The sequence below is a fragment of the Tursiops truncatus genome, chromosome 1 (genome assembly GCF_011762595.2).
Source record: "Tursiops truncatus isolate mTurTru1 chromosome 1, mTurTru1.mat.Y, whole genome shotgun sequence".
NCBI lineage: Eukaryota > Metazoa > Chordata > Mammalia > Artiodactyla > Delphinidae > Tursiops > Tursiops truncatus.
Genome location: NC_047034.1, coordinates 80,928,399 through 80,948,004, shown reverse-complemented (window position 1 = coordinate 80,948,004; position 19,606 = coordinate 80,928,399). Strand labels below are relative to the sequence as shown.

At 42.3% G+C, this 19,606-nt stretch overlaps 1 protein-coding gene across 6 annotated transcripts in view; it reads left to right on the top strand.

Moving 5' to 3' along the window:
* TTF2 (transcription termination factor 2) overlaps window positions 1-19,606 on the top strand; it is a 42,229-nt gene that overhangs the window by 5,833 nt on the left and 16,790 nt on the right. For all 6 annotated transcript variants that reach the window (XR_012333576.1, XR_012333579.1, XR_012333575.1 and 3 more), the window contains exons 4-12: window positions 6,404-6,470; window positions 7,285-8,283; window positions 8,596-8,710; window positions 9,050-9,232; window positions 11,062-11,210; window positions 12,464-12,545; window positions 14,603-14,722; window positions 16,329-16,479; window positions 17,387-17,492. Coding sequence is in view for 2 of the 6 variants with exons in the window: in XM_033860962.2 (XP_033716853.1) it covers window positions 6,404-6,470; window positions 7,285-8,283; window positions 8,596-8,710; window positions 9,050-9,232; window positions 11,062-11,210; window positions 12,464-12,545; window positions 14,603-14,722; window positions 16,329-16,479; window positions 17,387-17,492 (1,972 nt within the window). In the remaining 4 variants the exon portion in view is untranslated. The remainder of the gene's footprint in view (window positions 1-6,403; window positions 6,471-7,284; window positions 8,284-8,595; window positions 8,711-9,049; window positions 9,233-11,061; window positions 11,211-12,463; window positions 12,546-14,602; window positions 14,723-16,328; window positions 16,480-17,386; window positions 17,493-19,606) is intronic.

Below are 19,606 nucleotides of genomic sequence, written 5' to 3'. Positions count from 1 at the left end.
TGGTAGGAAGACGCCGAAGAACTTTATTCAATTTACATTAAAAGAAGCACTATGGAAGTTAGATTAGGAAGTGAAGGCAGTGGAGGCACGGAGCCCACTGAACTAATAGTTGCTATTGAATGCCTACTACGTGGCATATTCTTTACCTCTTATCTTCATAGAATCTTCTGTGAGAGGTTTCAATATCCCTGTTGTATAGACAGATGAGGAAACATTTAGAGAGGTTAGAGAAGAAATCTGAGGTACCATGGTTATGATGTGGCATCACTGGGATTTGAGCCTGGGTCTAACCAACTCCAGGCACACCCACCTTCTCTAAGTGAAAGATGGGTTTGGATTGAAGCCCTGGCAGTGGAGTTGGGTGCACTTAGACTGGAGAACACTTGCTGAAATGGATACGGCACGTTTCCTGGTAGGGTGTTTAAGCATGTTTAAGCATGTTCTTTCCTCCATTTACTCAGCTGGGACAGTGGTCATGGGAGCCCCGATTTCACTCAGTTGTGAGGGTTCACTGAGGCCGTGTGTGTGGTGCACTTAGTCTGGCGTTCGGCACGTGGTCAGTGCTCAGGAAATGGTTGCCTAGTTGGGTGTATGGATGATGAGTTTACCATTAAGCAAGACAAGGAAGGAAAGGTAACATCAGTAGAGGATGGCTAACACATACAGCTTTGGACTCATTGTGTCTTACGTATGTATGAAACCAGCTAGCAAAGTGAGTGGGCAGCTCCGAAGAAAGGTCTAAGCTGAAGACAGAAGTTTGAGAACTTGTCTCTAATATTCTTCACACTAGGTAGATGAGGCTGAGAGGTGATCATTATTTTAAAAATAGAAAAAGAATGCTTGAATGTATTTCTTTTAGTCCAGATCTAGAACACTTATTAGGAGGTACTTACTAGAGCTTTAAAAAGCTTGTTTTAGGACAAATAAAATACAGTTCTACAACACTCAACAAATTAAAAACAAAGCAAAAAATCCAACAAGTACCCTGATAGGTGGTACAGGCTGGAAATTTAAAAAGAAATAGTTAATGTGTCTGTGGATGATGACTTCCTTAGCAGACAGTAAGGCATTTAGCCAGAACCCCTATACTCTGGAGAATGATGTCAGGGAGTACAGCCTTTCCTTCCCCAAAACTGGGTTTTCTTTTCAGGAACTTAAAGTACTTTACATGCTTGAATTAATACCATTATGTTTAACGCTTAACCTAGCCAGGAGACAGGTGTAGCAGAGTAATGCAGGGGAGGTATAAACCAAAGTAGGACTAAGATGCGCATTTTTGTTACCTTGGAGTAAAGCCGCTTTTGTGTGTAGTTCTCTAACTAAACACCAGATGGTACCACTCACCAGCATTTGACTGACCCTCAGCCATGAGCATTTTTAATGCCCAGTTTATGGGCATTAAAGAAAACTATGATAGTCCCTCGGTAGAACCAGAGGGAACAACCCTTGCTTTGACGTTAATGATGTGGCACACGTTGATATACAGATGTTGGACATTGTCATCCAGCTCCTGAGTTCATGTTCTCTCCCCTCTCTCTCTCTCTTTTAGCTTTCATTCTCAAGGATATGGTGTCAAAATAGATGGTAATATTCTTTTGTCTGTAGTTGGGTAAAACCAACCAGTTATTTTAGTTCTTTAAATAACTGGTTGTAGTGGGATGTTCAAAATACTTCATTTTTCATACCACTTGAATCTTTGCATGTCTAGGAAACTCCTTGTATGGTTGGTTACTGGGTAGAATTGACATGCAGGTTATTTAACCCAGTGATGATTACTTAGGCTGATGACGGAGAGGCATTTGGGCATGAACCAGACCCATGCAGAAGGACCTCAGGCCCAGCAACCCATGAAGAACTCCACTCAATAAAGCCAGGACTTTTACTAGGTGCTGTAGAGTGTCGTGCACTGCGCTGTATCATAGAAGTAATCCTTGTGTGGAGAGGATATTAACCCTTTGTAATATGTGTAGAAATTACTTTCGCCAGTTTGCCTTTTTTTTTTGCGGTACGCGGGCCTCTCACTGTTGTGGCCTCTCCCGTTGCGGAGCACAGGCTCCGGACGCGCAGGCTCAGCGGCCATGGCTCACGGGGCCAGCCGCTCCGCGGCACGTGGGATCCTCCAGGACCAGGGCACGAACCCGTGTCCCCTGCATCGGCAGGCGGACTCTCAACCACTGCGCCACCAGGGAAGCCCCCCCAGTTTGCCTTTTGGCTTGTAATTTCACCTATAGTATTTTTACTATATGGAAGTTTAATACTTTTATGTAGTCAAATTACTAAATCCTTTCTCAGATGCAGGATTTTGTCATTCCCTTTTCACTTTAGGATTACAAAAATATTCATCTCCATTTTTTTCCTAGAACATTTACAGTTTCATTCTTTTTTTTTTTTTTAATACATTTGTCTACTTATTTATTTTTGGCTGCGTTGGGTTTTTGTTGCTGCGTGCGGGCTTTCTCTAGTTGTGGTGAGCGGGGGCTACTCTTCGTTGTGGTGCTCAGGCTTCTCATTGTGGTAGCTTCTCGTCGCAGAGCACAGGCTCTAGGCGCTCGGGATTCAGTAGTTGTGGCACACGGGCTCAGTAGTTGTGGCTTACGGGCTCTAGAGCGCAGGCTCTGCAGTTGTGGCACACGGGCTTTGTTGCTCCGCGGCATGTGGGATCTTCCAAGACCAGGGCTCGAACCTGTGTCCCCTGCATTGGCAGGTGAATTCTTAACTATTGTGCCACCAGGGAAGTCCTACAGTTTCATTCTTTACATTTTTTGTTCCATCTTGAATTTTTGTGTAAAAGAATGAGGTAGAAATCCAGCTTTATGTTTCTGAATTGCTGCATATATAGATGTGAACCCATATTTCTAAAGTCCCTGTGACACAATTGGGATAAGAGACACACGGAGGTTGGCGAGCAGTCCGATCTGCACATAAGAGTGCTATATTGGATGTGTTCAAATGCCAGATGCTTCTGTGACTGTAAGACTAACAGTAGGAGATTAAGGCTGATGAAGGTTACTGAGAAAGTGGAGGAACTGAGACTTGGATTTGGCCTTGAATGACCTCTTGCTGGTTTCTTCATCATTATTGTTCATAACCTATGTCCTGGAAAATAATTAATGAATATACTGTAGAAATTATGCTCTTTTTTCATAGTGGAATCAGTATTTGCTTTCTCTATGAGAATATATTTCCACTGCTTTCTCTGTTGATTTACAATTTAATAAATGTAACAAACTTTTTATCCTAAAAGCAGAGAAGCCCACCCAGATTGATTTTAATAAAAATGTAAGTAGAAGCATTTTTGCACTGTGCCTAGCACATAGTTGATGCGCAGTGTGTGTTGTTTTCTTCCCTGTTTCTCCAAATCTTGCCCTTCTCCTGAAAGTCTTTGAGGCGTGGGCTTTAAAACAGATACTATAAAATATTCTTTCAGTAAATGTTTCAAGTACTTGATACACTTTCAACAACAGCAGGAATTTGTTCTTGACTTATTTTCGTAAGTAGTAGTACTCCTTAATGGTAGCCAGTACTTTGAATTTTCATGTATTCAAGGCATTTCAGAAATTTTCAGAACTATATGTTCAATATAGTATCCTACTGCAGTAAGAAAAATTAGAAACCAATACATGTTTTTTAAAATTGTGAGCTTGAATGGGAAAACTGTGAGTTTGTATGAGAGGGGCTGGTCCTGTTTTCTTTTTAACTTGACGTTTATGGAATACTTGTCCATTTGGGGCTTGTTATCTTTGCTTCTATGTCCAAGTGAAGCATGGCATTGAGGGGTCATGACCTGCTCAGGGTTTGTTTTTGAGTTAGGACTCAGACTGTTGTGATGACTGTTGTATATCACAGTACTAATTTAAGAAGTTTGAAAAAGAACAAGAAATTAAACGGAAAGAAAGCAGAAAGAAGGAATTAGTGCAGGTAAAACAAATTTAATGAGTTAGAAAGCAGCAAAAAGAGAACTAATAAATAAAACCTAGAAGCTAATTGATGAAGAAAAACAATGAAGGCTCTAATCCACAGTATGAGATATAGATAGTTGCCTACGGATATATTAAAACACATGTGAAATGACATATACAAAAGGTTGTTCGTTGTGATATTGCTTTTAATAGGAAAGAATTGGAAACAACCAAACTGGCCCCATCAAGAGGGTCTGGTTAAATAAATAATGGAACATCCTTATAGTGGAAAACTGCAGCTGTGTAAAAAACTGTGCAGCTGTAGGGAAAAAAAAAAAAAATATATATATATATATATATATGGAAGTCCTTTATGTATATGTTTTTATAGAAGAATCTCCAAGACATTGTTAAGTTTAAAAAAAAAAAAGCAAGCAAGGTATTTAGTACCTTGAGTAGAGAAGGAAGAAATAAAATATTATATTGATCTGAATATGCATTAAAACCATCTCTGGAAAGGCAAACAAAAAATTAGTGAAAATGGTTACCTGGGAGGGATGTGAACAGAACATATGAGGAGGGGGTGCTTTTCACTGCCATTTTACACTTTTTGATTGAGTATATTACCTATTTAAACAATTAAAATATGTTATTTTAAAAGCTCTTATTTAACTGATTACATGTTTTTGAGAAGTCGTTTGGGGTAAGGAAAAAATCAGTAGGTTCTGTTTAATTCAGCAATACTTAACTATTATGTACAAAAGGCGAAGCTTAGTTACGAATGAAGAGATCATATATGGTTATAGCCTTCTGGTTGCTGAAAATATAGTTGGGCAGACAGGCAGATACAAGTGTACGACAACTATATACAACAAAAATAGAGAAGCAGTACAATGAATGAACAGGGCAGGGGATGTGCGAAAACCTTGCAAAGGAGGTATGTCTTGAACTAGGTGTGGAGGGACCTGTAGGACTTTGACAGCTGGTGATGGGGTAATGGTGGGCAAATAGGGATAAGGAGGACATCCTTTGGATGGAAGATGGTACACATGCAAAGTCCAGTAGGATGGAGAGTGCGTGGCTTAGTTTGAGGATGGGACAGGGTAGCCATTTCTGGATAGCTGGAGTATAGGTAGTGTTTGTGTGAGCAGGGACTGTCTTGCACTGGGATGCAAGTCTGTATTCAGTCTTTTTTTTCTTAGTGGAAAATTGGAAATATATACAAAATTAGGATAGAATAATACAGCACATGAGCTTCAACAATCACCAATTCATGGCTAATCTTGTTCCATATATACCCTACCCACTCCACCCCCCAACTCCTGCCATATTTGGAAACAGATCCCAGATAATGTCATTTCTTCTGTAAATATTTCAGTGTGTAGCTCTACAAGATATGAACTCTTTTTTTTTAACCAGTTGTATTACAGATTTCTAGTAGATTCATAAATGTTATAAATAGTTTATTTTTTGGTAGTTTTTATTCATTTGCTTAAGTCAAGATCTAAATAAGGTCCACAGATTGCAGTTGACTGATAGGTTTTTTAAGTCTCTTAAGTAGGTTCCCCCCAATCTTTTTTTCTCCCTTGTGATTTATTTGTTGAAGGAATCAAGTTGTTTATCTTAATAGCATTTCCCACTGTTAAGAGTTTGCAGATTACATCCCCTGGTCTAGTTTTATGTGTTCCTCTGTTGTTTGTATTTCCTGTAAATCGGTAATTGGATTCAAGTTTGACCAGATTCAGGTTAGTTTTTGTTTGTTTTGGTTTGGCTTGTTTTTTTTTTGTTTTTAAATTTATTTTTGGCTGTGTTGTGTCTTTGTTGCTGCGTGCAGGCTTTCTCTAGTTGCGGAGAGCGGGGGCTACTCTTCATTGTAGTGGCTTCTCTTGTTGTGGAGCACAGGATCTAGGCACGCAGGCTTCAGTAGTTGTGGCACATGGGCTCAGTAATTGTGGCTTGCAGGCTCTAGAGCGCAGGCTCCGTAGTTGTGGCGCACAGGCTTCGTTGCTCCACGGCATGTGGGATCTTCCTGGACCAGGGCTCGAAACTGTGTCCCCCGCCTTGGCAGGCAGATTCTTAACCACTGCGCCACCAGGGAAGTCCGTGGCTTTGTTTTTTTGTTTGTTTGTTTGTTTTTACTTTATGGGAAGTATTATGGCTTCCCATTAGGGACACATAATGTCTGTTTATCTCCTTTTTTCTGATTTTAGCAGTCCTTGCTGATCAGTGTTCCCATGTCAGTTATTCTGTAGAGTTAAAAGAATAAATCTATGAATACCCTCTGGTTACCATGACATCTGTATCCTTTTACTTCTCAGCTCTTATAAATATCCTGTGAGATAAAGATTTTTAAATGTCGTACATATAAGAGTAATTGGTTTCAAGTGACCTTTGAAAGCTGGTATCAAATAATTGTAAGATGTTTTCTTGGGTTAAAAACAAATTTATCTCTTGTTTTAATGTATTTTCACAAATTTGATTATTTCTGTTTTATACTTCATTAGGTTATTCTTCCGATGTGTTAGAAGTAAGGCAGAGGGGAAGCAATGGTGTGGAACTATCCCATGGCAGGTAGGAATTATTCATCTGTTTTCAAACCTGACTATTAAGATTGTTTAATCTGTGGGATCACCTGAAAAGACCCTGAAGTCCAGTATAAACTGCTTTTCATTGTACTGTCTCTGAAAGACAGTTCTTTTCTTTAAGCATGGTAGACCTTGTTGGGACTCTTAATTCAAAGGACCATTTGGGTCTTAAATATAGTTAGTATCCTGCTATTTAAGGAAAAAGTTAAATTTACTTGACTAACTTCAGCATGTTTTTATAGACTGATATCTATTTGATGTTGGTATAAGCTGAGTGTATTCATAAGCTTTTAGAATGTGAGAATTAGGAGAGACCCTACAGAAATCCAGTACGTGAGGAGCTAGACTGTACAAGGTCATGAAACTTGTTTTTGTAGGGAGATAGCTTGGACTTAAGATTCTGGATTTGTACCGTGAAACCTTCCTAAAGCCAAAATCAAAGCAAGTATAGGGTACTGTTTAGGTTTTGGGAAAAGTTCATCTTGAGAGAGTAGTTTTTCATGAAAAGTATACATTGTGGCTATTGCTATTATTAAAACACTTTGACTTGGTCACTACTGTTCCTTGAGGCCTGGAAAAGCAGTGATCACGGACAGAGAAGGAAGCAAGCATTGAAAGTACTGTTAAGAAACGAATTCTTTGTGAGTTTGGCAGTCCTTTCTAGAGGGAGAAATGATCCTAGGAACATTCAGAAAAATTGGACTGCTTTTACTGTGTTTCCATTTCCTCAGAAAAAAGGTATTCTAGATGTTAAGGTTGCTTTAATATTTTATATTAAGATTATTTCCTTTGTCTTTTAGGATCCTAATTCCGAAGAACATTCTGTAACCAGTAAGTCTCAGCATGCCTCTGAGATATCTCGTTATCCTTCCAGCCAGCAGAGAAACCCGTTCAAGTTAATTGACAAGAATCAAGAACCATCCCTCTGGAAGCAGTTCATCAAAGGTGAAGATGAGGAAAAGACAGCTGATAAGAAGCAAAGGGAAAAGAGAGATCCACTCCTGGATCAAAAGAAGGAACAGAAGCCTGAATCTAAGTGCTGGATGGAGGAAGATCTCTCATCTGGCCTGGTGGTAAAGGAAAAACAATCAGCTGTTCAAGAGATGCAGCGAGGGGAGAAGACAGAGTTTCGTAGTGCTGCAAAGGAGGTTGAAGGGGTGCACAAAAGAAACCTATTTGAGATGAAATCCAAACAGGTCCGTGGGAATGAGCTGAGAGAACCGTCTGCATCTCAGGAGAAGTCAAATGGTGAGAGACATTCTCTCCAAAAAGAATCAGAACCTCCAAGGGAAAAGGAAACTAAGCCTTTGCCTCGAATTGTTCACAGTCAACACCCAATAAGCCAGTCCCTGAAAGGGGGACACCTCAGCAAGGAGCACCCCAAGAGCTGGGAGGCTAGAGAAACAAAGGCAAAGAAGGACGCAAGCACGCAGACCCTCCAGAAAAGTCTGCTCCAGGGCCATTTGCAGGCACAGCCGGAGACCCGGGGCACGCCTGCTCCAAAGGGACCGGCTGCTCAGCCTGCACCGCTGGCCGCAGGGCACCCCCAGGGAGAGATGCGAGACGCCGATACAAGCAGTGGTGACAGTGAGGAAGGTGATGTTTTTTTTTCCTCTAAGCCAGGGAGCCCCTTGCTCTTTGACTTGACTCTAGACTCACAGAAGAAGAAGAACCTTAAATTCCCTGGTCAGAGTGTGCAAAGAAAAATTTCTCCTGACTCAGGCGTTTCCAAGAAGGGAGAACCTTCAGACCCAGAAGCCCAACGTGTGTACCTCACAACACAGCTGAAACAAAAGAAGGTACTACTGACCTGTGTTTTGTTTGTAAGTTTGGAGCATTGCTGTGGGCAGATAAGGGACACCACAAACAAGTTAAATATATTAACGTGAGAAGGGTTTTAGTGGTGAATGTTTAGTTTCTGCCTTTTGCTATGTTTATATTTTCAGGCTTGGTAAGTCACCTGGGTTTAGAAAGAAAAAAGTTTCTGGTTTTCACACATATAGTTAAAAGACCGTGATTTCAGAGTTTTAGCATTTTAGGCTATTTTAATCTGAAACTATCTTTCTAATGACTTGAGAGGAGCGACTCATGTTATAGGATCTGTTTTCCAGAGCACATTGGCATCTGTGAACATCCAGGCTCTTCCAGACAAGGGTCAGAAGTTGTTCAAGCAACTTCAGGAGCTGGAGGATGCGCTGAGTGCCCTGGCCCTCTCCCCAGAGCAAGGTAAAAGGGGTTCTGCCCCCAAACCCGCAGTTTGCATGAACTTCAGGAGACGTTCGAGAGGCGTTTCAATAAAGCATAGGTTGACTCATTCACTTGCTCATCTTGTTATCTGTTACTGAGCTTCCTTTATAAGTTATACCTGTGATTTATAAAAACTTCCTCCTATTTCCTGTGGACTCAAGTCTTTTTCCCATTGTTTAAGAAATGGTTTAAATGCTGTGTTCTCTCAGAAGTCTTCCCCAGCTCATGGCGATCCCACCCTCTCTTGACCTCACCTCATGCGTAGAATTCCTTCACTTTTCTGAAGTGTAATCTGTTCTTCCCTTGTTTTTTGAGCAGGCACTAATGAGAAGAGTAACACTCAAGTACCACAGCAGAGTAACTTCACCCAAACGACCACTGATCCTCCCCACTTGGTGCCTCCCAAACCCCTGCAGGGCCGGGATCTCCAGCCTCTGGGTTGTCTAGGACTGAAGGCTGCCCGCCAGGAGGCTGCTGGAGGGTCTGATCAGTGCTGTGGAGGTGAGATCCGAGGCCCTGGCCCTGGTGGGAACCACTACACGTACGAGTTAAATGCTGCCTCGTAGATACCTTTGTAACCACGAAAAGGGAGAAACCATTCTGAGTTGCCTGTGTGATGAAGCTCGTGATGCTCAGCTAAGCTTATACACAGCATAATTTAGATCTTTGTGAGGGCAGAGACTGTGTCTGCCCTGTTCAGTGACCTTGTTCACGGTCCTTGATCGGTCGGCCTGGTGGTCGGCGTATGGGAGTCATCCAGTAAATGTTTGTGAATGAAAACTTGAGCTCATATCACGATGAGGGAGGCAGGCCAGTAGATATGTTTATAGTCCTTCTGTGTGTGTGTGTGTGTGTGTGTGTGTGTGTGTGTGTGTGTGTGTGTGCGCGCGCACGCGCGTGTGTGCGCATGTGCACTGAGGCAGAGCAGGGGACTATGGGACCATGACCAGTAGACTCAGAGAGCAGCACCACCCAATTTAAATGAGTGTTTCCATCCTGAACTCTGCAGAAAACAATGAATTCAGAAGCACCCGCAGAATGAAGATCCCAGGTAGAGCCTCAACTATGTAATATGATTGGTTGGTTTGCTGACCAGGACACAGGACCTCTAGCGGGCTGGCAGCGAGGAGAAAAGCTAAAGCCAGTTTTCCTCCAACTGAGAACTGCTCGAGATATAGGGAGGGAAAAGGAGAGAAAAGAGAAAACAGGAGGAAAGGAGGGGAGAAAGGTTGGAGAGCAGTAGTCAACAAGCGGGTAAGGAATAGATGGGGTGCCAGGTGAAGCAAAGGTCTCTCTAAAAGGGCACAGAGAAAACATACTTACGTGTATAAAATAGATAAACAACAGGGACCTACTGTATAGCACAGGGAACTATACTCAATATCTTGTAATAACCTATAATGGAAAAGAATCTGAAAAAGAATAATATATAAAGAATATGTGTGTATGTAACTGAATCACTTTGCTGTACACTTGAAACTAACACAACATTGTAAATTAACTATACTTCCATTAAAAAAAAAAAGAAAAAGTACTTGGTCCAGTGGCACAGCATAGCTGTGCTCCAGACTGTTTGAAGAACATTGCTGTGTGACAGCGTCATTCAGTAATCACCATGGTGATGGAGTTGCCTAGAGAAATTAAGTTATGGTGGATTATTAAGGTAAGAAGTTATGTAATATGTTTAGGAAAGAATTCCATTAAAATACCTTTTCATTTAAAAACATTTTAACATTTAAGTGAATAATTAATTTTTATTTGTCTTAGAAATCTCTTATTTGGATACTTCATCCCTAAACTTGCAACCTGCTAAGGTGCTTGTGTTTATTAATGAACTTCAGTAGAAGTTCTCTGTGTAGAATGAGTGGGCTCCAGCACTCAAGTATTATATTCTCGGTGCTGTGCAGGCAGCCTGGGACGCACACTGTAGGGACTGTCTCTCCCTGTCTGCCTAAACTTCGGCAGACTCCCTGTTGCTCAACCTCTTCTATTGCTGGCTTTTCTTCTTTGCATCCAGCCCCAGGGGTCTTTGTTTTTCTGAAAATTCTCATGGTATTACCTTCTTCCCTGCCACCTCTTCAAAGCTGAAAGAGAAAAAAATATTATGGGTTATCTTATTTTTTATTGTACTTTATTTTGTCCTCTATTAGAACACTTGATAATGTGATTTTAAAAAATAACAGACAAACAGAGACTAGGGATAATGAAGCCTGTGAGTCTAGGAGAACCAGGAGGCAAGAATTTTTAGTCCATACAGATCCATCATCTGGCAAATAATGAATTGCCTTTTTGCAGCTCTGGCCAGAACATAATACTCGCAGCACTTTTAGGTAATCTCGATTTGTACGCAGGCCCTATGAGCCAAGGTCACCTTCGCGCAGTGTGGCAAATCACAAGTGAAGCCATTGATGAGCTGCATCGATCACTTGAGTCACGTCCTGGCGAGACAGCTGTAGCAGAGGATCCAGCTGGGTTGAAGGTGAGCCAGGAAGGCCCACAGGGCAGAGTGTCTCATAGCAGTATCCCAGCGCCCACGAGGAGGGGGACCAACTACTGTGAAAGTGCCCATCAGAGTGCCATTCTGACATATCTTTTCTACAAATAATGCTCAAGTGGCTTCCCTTGCAGTATTTTCTTTTTTTCTATTTAGCAGTGAGAAGAAAAAAACAACAGTTTTTTTTTTTCTTCTTAAAGTCATACAGTTATATATGTCTGTAGCAGTAACAGATCCATTTATTGAGCTTCAATAGGCGCCACAAGGTTGCAAAGGAATTGCTGCTCTTAGTGGACTAGTTGGGGTGAAAGTGCATGTACAACCTATGTAAGACAACTAGACAATGACTGTAAGACAGAAAACGTGCATTGTCGTGTACTGTGGACTGTATGCAAAGTACAAAGGGATTCGAAATAAAGGAAAAGTTACTCTAGGTCAGCACTATTATTTGTGCCTTAAAGAAACCGCAAGCCTAGAGACAGGATAGAAACCAAATACTCCAGTTAGAGGGAGTGGTGCTCAGAGGGAAGATACAGAGATTGGTATTAATAAGTGATGATCAGGTGACATCAGTGCCTGAGCTGGGAGCAGCAGGTGATGTAACTAAGCAGGAAGAGTCCCTTGCTGTGGAGCCTGGCATTGGTGAAGGAACTTAGACTGGAATGGCTCAAGAGATATTATGGAATCACTGTAGAATTTTGAGCAGGGATGTTTTGTGAAGGTTTTTTATGTCACAGAGTTCAAGATAAACTGGAGGAAGGAAAGACTAGAAGGTGGGCCCCCAGTTAAAGGGCTATCAATTTATGACTAGCAGTGCGGACTGGGACATTGCCCACAGAGAGGAGAGGCACATTTAAGAGATAATGAGGAAGAGCCAGTGGAATGGCTGGTAAAAGTCGGGTGGCCAGTCAGAGGTCTTGGCTGCAAACAGTAGAAACTGACTTGGGCTGATTAAGCAGACAAAGCAGGACTCTCACTTGAGAGCGAGAGAGGCAGCTCTTGATAGACATGCTGGACAACTGGCATCAATGACAACTGTCCGGGGCAGACCAGGACGTGTGGTGAGAGGGAGGAGTCCAGGACTTCAAGGCGAAACGAGCGGCTGATCTGACAACTAGAATATCGGGAGGGTCACTTAGAGAAAATAAACAAGTAGAGTATGGAGTCCACGTGGCCAGGCTGCTGCATAGCCTCTCATCAGGAACTGGTACTTAACTTTCAATTATTACCTTTGTCAGATCCCTTTGCTGCCGCACCAGAAGCAGGCATTAGCCTGGCTGCTATGGCGGGAAGGTCAGAAGCCACGAGGAGGAATCCTGGGTGAGTCTGGTGTTAGGCTAAGAGCCAACAAATGCAGTGCTTCGTTCCGTCTTCTCAACTCTGGGTAGGTACTCTAATGCCCCAGTTGACAGATGAGGAGACTGCAGTGTGGGGAGTTTAAGCCACGTGCTCCAGAGTACACAGCCATAGGATCAGTCAGGTCTTAGGTCTTGGTTGCAGGCAGTAGAGACTGGCTGTGGCTGATGAAGCAGAGGGAGGGTTTATTCTGTGGTGGCCCACAGAATCTCTGGGAGATGTGGAGGGCCGGGCTGGACTTCTAGGAGCAATGGCCGAAGCCAAGTCACCAACGGAGTGTCCTGTAAGAGCCGTCATGGCTGCTCTGTGCCATCGAGCAGCAGGAGAAAGCACTGCCGCCCCCAAATCAAACTCTGCCGTCTCCAACCTTTCCTGTAGAAAGCGTTTCACGGGGAGCCTCTTTTCTAAAGTTACTCACATCTGAATCGAAGTCTGGTGTGAGTGTAAGTGCTCTGTAGAGCCAGGTCATGCTGCCGGTGCCTTAGCTGCAGAAGAGGCAGGAAGTAAGTTTTCCAGGCTCTGCTTTGCAGACTCGTCACGCTAAAGTTTTCCAAGGTGCTCAACTTCCAGAAAGCATGACAGATGTCCACTATGGCTAGTAAGTGGCTGTGTCTGGGTCTCCAAGACCACCTCCAGGTTGGATGATTTGCTAGGATGCACAGCATATAGTCATATTCGTGGGTGTAATTTATTACAGTCAAATAAATTGAGTAATAATTGAGCAATTTGATTTGATATAGGTCAAAATTAGCAAAGGAAGAAGGCACTTGGGGCAAAGTCCAAGGGAAACCAGGTTCAAGTTCCAGAGGCCTGTCCCAGTGGAGTCACTCAGTGTGTGCTTAAGTCTTCCACATGTAAAATGTTGCCAACCAGGAAAGCTTGTTAGTGATTCGGTACCCAGGGTGTTTACTGGGGGCTGGTCACATAGGCAGCTTCAGCCTGGCAGGTACTGAAATTTCAGATTCCAGAAGGAAAGCAGGTGTTCAGCATAAACTGTACTATTGGTACAAGCAGTTTAGGCACAGTGAGCCACTCTTACCCAGTCTGGGAATGGGGGGACCCCTCCTGAAATCCAAGTTCCCAGATGCCAGCCAAGGGCCAGCCTTGTAAGCTGACCTTCCAAAGGAGAGTAGTCAGCTGCTGTGTTAGCTCTGCACAGTGGCAGAACCAGAGCCCATGCTGTGACATTTTACTTCTGCTTACGTCAGAATGAGTATTTAAACTGTTAAAAAGGGGATAATAATATTTTATAGGGTATAAATAGTAAATTGGATAAGCTCAGTAACCGGCACAATGATGGTACCCAAGAACTGCTAGTTTATGACCTTCTTTGATGAATAAGTTAAGGGGATGGAGGACTGTCTTGAGTTAACTCTTTTTTTTTTTTTTTTTTTTTTTTTTTTTGCTGTACGCGGGCCTCTCACTGTTGTGGCCTCTCCCGTTGTGCTCCGGACGCACAGGCTCATCGGCCATGGCTCACGGGCCCAGCCGCTCCGCGGCATGTGGAATCTTCCCGGACCGGGGCACGAACCCGTGTCCCCTGCATCGGCAGGCGGACTCTCAACCACTGCGCCACCAGGGAAGCCCTTGAGTTAACAACTCTTAACTCCAAAAGTGTGGTAGTAAAGTGGGTGGTAGGCTATATCTACTGGACCTTTTTGCTTTTGCAGGGAAATAAATAAGACTAGGCAACATCATCAAACTGAGGGAGATATCAATGAATGTACTGGATAAGTAACAATATAACACGGAGGCTCGAATAAGATCTAATAATAAGTTTTAAATTTTACGAAAGTCCTAGTAAATGTCTTTGACCTAGGTCGCAAAATAAATAGCAAGAGTTAGTGTTCATTTTAATAAGAAAGACAAGGGCTTCAATAGAGGAGGCAAAGCATGGTGACTGGAATGGCACTGACAGCAGAGGACCAGGGCTGGTGTCTGCCCGGGGCTGCTTCTCTTGAAGCTGAGCTGATTCTTTGCCCTAAATAGTTACCTCTCCTATTTGTGTTTTTATTTTCCAGCGGATGATATGGGGTTAGGAAAAACCCTGACAATGATTGCACTCATCCTGACCCAGAAGAACCAAGAGAAAAACAAAGAAAAGGACAAAACCACGGCTTTGGCTTGGCTTTCCAAAAATGGTATTCAAAAACCTGCTGTTTTCTAAATCATGTGAGGCAGCGGAGAGTGGAAATTTTTCAGCCATGAAAGGATGCCTTTGGTCATATTTAATTTATTGGAAAACTAGCATTAGACTACTTTCCTATAGTATCATTTCTGACACCAAATACACTAACTAGAAGTAATCATTTTTTCCTTTTAATATAAGGTTAGCTTGACCTGTGATTAGGAACAATTTCATGGAGAAAGCTAAGGCTCCAGAAAACTTAGTTTAAACCTAATGATTATTTTTGTTAATGTTGAGGATATAACTATAGGATAGATCCAAATTAGTTAATATATTATTTTTTGAAAGAAGATCTGTGACAAATTCAGATTTTAGCCACCATAGCAGACACTGTTTTCCATGTTTCTGAACTTCCAGAAGTTTCCAGATTCTAGACAATTTCTCTTATTTCAACCTCTGTTTTTAAAGTGTAGTAACTGTATAAGTACCTTAAAGGTCCTGTATATTATGTAGAGCCAACACCACGTAAATTGCCATGTACACATGTACATTTCTCAGTTGGTTAGATAGTTAAGGAATCTGTGGCCATCTGCTCTCAGGGCCTCTAGTGACCACTGTTGCAGCTGGACCCTGTGTCCCTGTGTGTAGTAGCAGCATGTGCGCACCTTCACACACACAAACGATGGGGGGCAGTGGTACAAATACTCCGGCACTAACTGGTTCCAAAGTAATGTGCGCTTGACCTAGGGAATTTTGTACTTATACTTTAATGTGAATGTAATTAAGTTATGCTTTTCAGAGAAAAGTAATAATACTCCCTTGTAATGAATCAACTCAGGATGAGTTAGGAAATGATCCAGCTTCTACATTCTGGCCACTGTGAAAGCACATTGGGGTTTTTTGGGTTTTTAAAGTGAAGTCATGCGCTACCCACTTTCCTCGCCCTTTAGCCTCTCTCACTTCCACTTTTGTAGGGGAAAATAAATAATGGTTTTGAGTTAAAAGATTATTTCTTCCGTTTTCTATTCTACTTCATGCATACTTCATTTTATTGCACTTCACTTTATTGCACTTCACAGATACTGTTTTTTACAAATTGAGGGTTTGTGTCAACCCTGTGTTGAGCAAGTCTTTTGGCGCCATTGTTCCAACAGCATTTGCTCACTTCGCGTCTCCATGTCACATTTTGGTAATTCTTGCAATACTTCAAACCATCCACCAGTAAAAAGATTACGACTTGCTGGAGGCTCAGATGATGTTAGCATTTTTAAGCAATGAAGTATTTTCAAATTAAGCTATGCACCTTTTTTAAAAAACGTAATGCTATTGCACACTTAACAGACTATCGTGTAGTGTAATTTACATACCTTTTATATGCACTGGGAAACGAGAAAGTTTGTGTGACTCACTTTATTGTGATACTCACTTTATTGCTGTGGTCTAGATCCAGACCCGCAATATCTCCAAGGTATAAGCTATGTGTAGAAATAGAAGTAGCAGTTGTTAAAAATATTGATTGAAGGAATAAATGTCAGTCAAGGGAAAGAGGTAATGCCTTTAAGAAGTTAAAACTATTTAATGAATGTAACGAGGTGTTGATTTTCTTTTCCCCTCTCAAGACTCCTCTGAGTTCACTTCCCATGGAACACTAGTCATCTGTCCTGCTTCCCTGATCCATCACTGGAAAAGTGAGGTGGAGAAACGTGTGAGCAGCAACAAACTAAGAGTCTATCTGTATCATGGGCCAAACCGGGATCAACATGCAAAAGTGTAAGTGCAGAAATATTGCAGTCAGTATGAGGTGCTCAGCATCTTGGCTCAGGGGGCCTTTTTTTCTTTTTTGCGGTACGCAGTCCTCTCACTGTTGTGGCCTCTCCTGTTGAGAAGCACAGGCTCTGGACGCGCAGGCTCAGCGGCCATGGCTCACGGGCCCAGCCGCTCCGCGGCATGTGGGATCTTCCCGGACCGGGGCACGAACCCACGTCCCCTGCATCGGCAGGCGGACTCTCAACCACTGTGCCACCAGGGAAGCCCCCAAATAGATTTTTATCAAAAGTATTTATTGAAGTTCTCTCAGGTACACAATATTAAGCTTCCTTGGAAAAAGAATTGTGCTTTTCATCAAGAATCTTTACATGTAAAGAGTATAGGTGAGGTAAACTGAAAGTGTACAACATGTATCTTTATGCCCAAATGTCAAAGCTAGATGAATGGGTTTTCACAAATCCATTACAGAATGAGGAGGAGAAAACACCATTGCTGTAAGATGAACAGTACTTCGAGGGTTTCTTACTTCATTGGGACTTTAGTGTCATCTATGTCAAATTAACTAAATATTAACTTCCAATCCTGCCCGGCTTTCTGTTCTTGCCAGATCACTTCAAGCTTAATATGACCCCACCAGAGATGATCTTTTCTGACTTGGCTGGGAAGGGGGAGGCTGTTCTAGTTATAGCGAATAATCTGTAAAAATGACCAGTGGTAAGCAATAAGGAAGTCAGGTGTATAAAATTTACCTCTCCAGAGTCATGTGTGTATGAATTAAGGACATAAATTAATGAGTTCTGCTGTCTATCCTTCCAGCCGTAGGCATTTTTGTGAAGGAACCAATTCTGTCTCACATTGTCAGAGTCGTGGCGGGATGGTTTAACTTTTGCTCTGTGTTATATCTATGCAGCCTCTCCACATATGACATCGTGGTCACTACCTACAGCCTTCTGGCCAAGGAGATTCCCACAAAGAAGGAAGAGGGAGAGATGCCAGGTGCAAACCTCAGTGTGAAGGTGAGGCGTGGGTGCTGCCAGGGAAGTAGGGTTGGAACCACGGATCGTTTAATAGGAGTCTTTTCACAGCATTAGAGATGGCAAAGGTACCCTCCCGTAAGGTCATGAACATTCGAACTGTTTCATCTGTGGAAACAGAGAGTTCTTTCCTCTGTCCCTTCTCTTTTAACTCTAGACAACCTCCTCAGCAATAAAGGTGGAGATGGTACAGTAGTTTGCTGTGTTTTAGAAACAATAACTACATTGCAGTTGCGGTGGTGGTCATATCTCATGAATAAAGGAAAGCTTCACTTGTTTCAGTGTTTATTTGAGAGTTCTGGGGGTATATTCTCAGGATGTGTTTTATATTTCGTGTTAGGACTAGTATTTTTATATGAAGCCATTATTCCCTGCCTTCCTCCACTTTCTAGGAAAAGGGGTTGCAAATAATAAGGCTACAGTGGGCCAGAAGCTAAATGATAACCAGGGGAAAAAACCTGAATGTTTGTTGCTGTGTCCAGGGTAGTCTCAGTTACATAGAGTAGAGGCTTTATTGCATAGATATTGTGGGCTTTTTCCCTCTGAAAATACAGTGTTGTCCCAAGAACTACTCTTTTGCATATGCTTTTATTCTTAGTACAATAGGATATTCACAGCTTTCTGTATTTGGGGAGATCTCTAGAACGCTTCTCTATCTCATGACCGACTCTGCCTTCTCTTGGATGATTAACTTTTCAGATTCCTCAGTAATTCCTCTTAGCTTTGAGGCTAAAACCCTCATCCCTTTAAATGATATATTAGGCCTTTTACGGTCTTGCCCTGCCTGTGTGGCCTTCTTCCCCCACACCCCAGCCCTCCCAGTGGCACCCCATGCTCAGCTGTACCAAAGATCTGTCCTGCTCTTGTGCCTTTGTTCTCCCTCTGAATGGAATGCTTTGCCTCCCCCTCTGGTTAAATGCATCTCCTAGCACCTTGTGCTTGCTTACGTCACCGCGCACCCCTTTAATTCCCCAAATATTGAGTATCTGCTGATGCCAAAATCTTGGCTCTCTGTGCACCGATGTCGAATAGAAGTACGGAGACAGAGTTTGGAGGAGAAAAGAAAGGGTAGTCTTATTCTTTGCCAGGCAAAGAGGGAACACAGCAGGCTAGCACCTCAAAAACGCCCCCCCCCCAATCCCTGGGGAATCAGGAGAAGTCTTATAGGTGGGGCTCACAGTCTGGGGTAGGTGATAAGGATCAAAGTAGTGAAGGTCTTGCATTTTTCTTCTTCCTGCATTATTTCAAAACAGTCACAGCTGGCATCAGGCAACCTGGTAATTGGGTCCGTTCTTTGTCTCTGGGTTATCCACCTGTAACCTTCTTTCTGAAATGCAGGACGCTACAAGGGGTGATTTGCTACAAGGGAGTGTAGGGAGTGTGAACACCAGGTACAGGATGTAATTCACATGGAGATGGAGAGTGTTAGGTGCAGGATGTAGTTCACACAGTCAGAGAGTGTTAGGGGTTAGCTTTGTGAAGGACAAATCTAGTTACAGACACTACAGATTAGTAACAGTTAAAATAAAACTAGGATTGGTTAACTCTTTCAGGCCAGTTTATGCTCCTTCTCCACCCTGTTCATTGTTCCCTTTATTTTCCTTGTTATCAGGAGAGGAAATACCTCATTTCTATTTTTGTTGTAACACTACCCCATGCCAGATGGTATTTCAGGTATTAGGGATACTGCAGTGAACAAGACCAACTAGATTCCTACTGTCCTGTATTGAATTATCCAGTGGGATTTACTATATATACATTGTGTGTAATGATCTTTATGCTTGTTTTATTTTTTCTCCCCTGCTAGATTGTGAGCTCCTTGAGAGTAGGAAATGTTCTTTGTGTCTGGCTTAGTATTTTATATATAAAAGTAGACTTACGTATATACCACATCTTCTTTATCCATTCCTCTGTTGATGGACACTTAGGCTGCTTCCATGTCCTGGCTATTGTAAATAGTGCTGCACTGGACATTGTGGTGCATGTATCTTTTTGAATTATGGTTTTCTCCAGATATATGCCCAGGAGTAGGATTGCTGGATCATGGCAACTCTATTTTTAGTTTTTTAAGGAACCTCCATACTGTTCTCCATAGT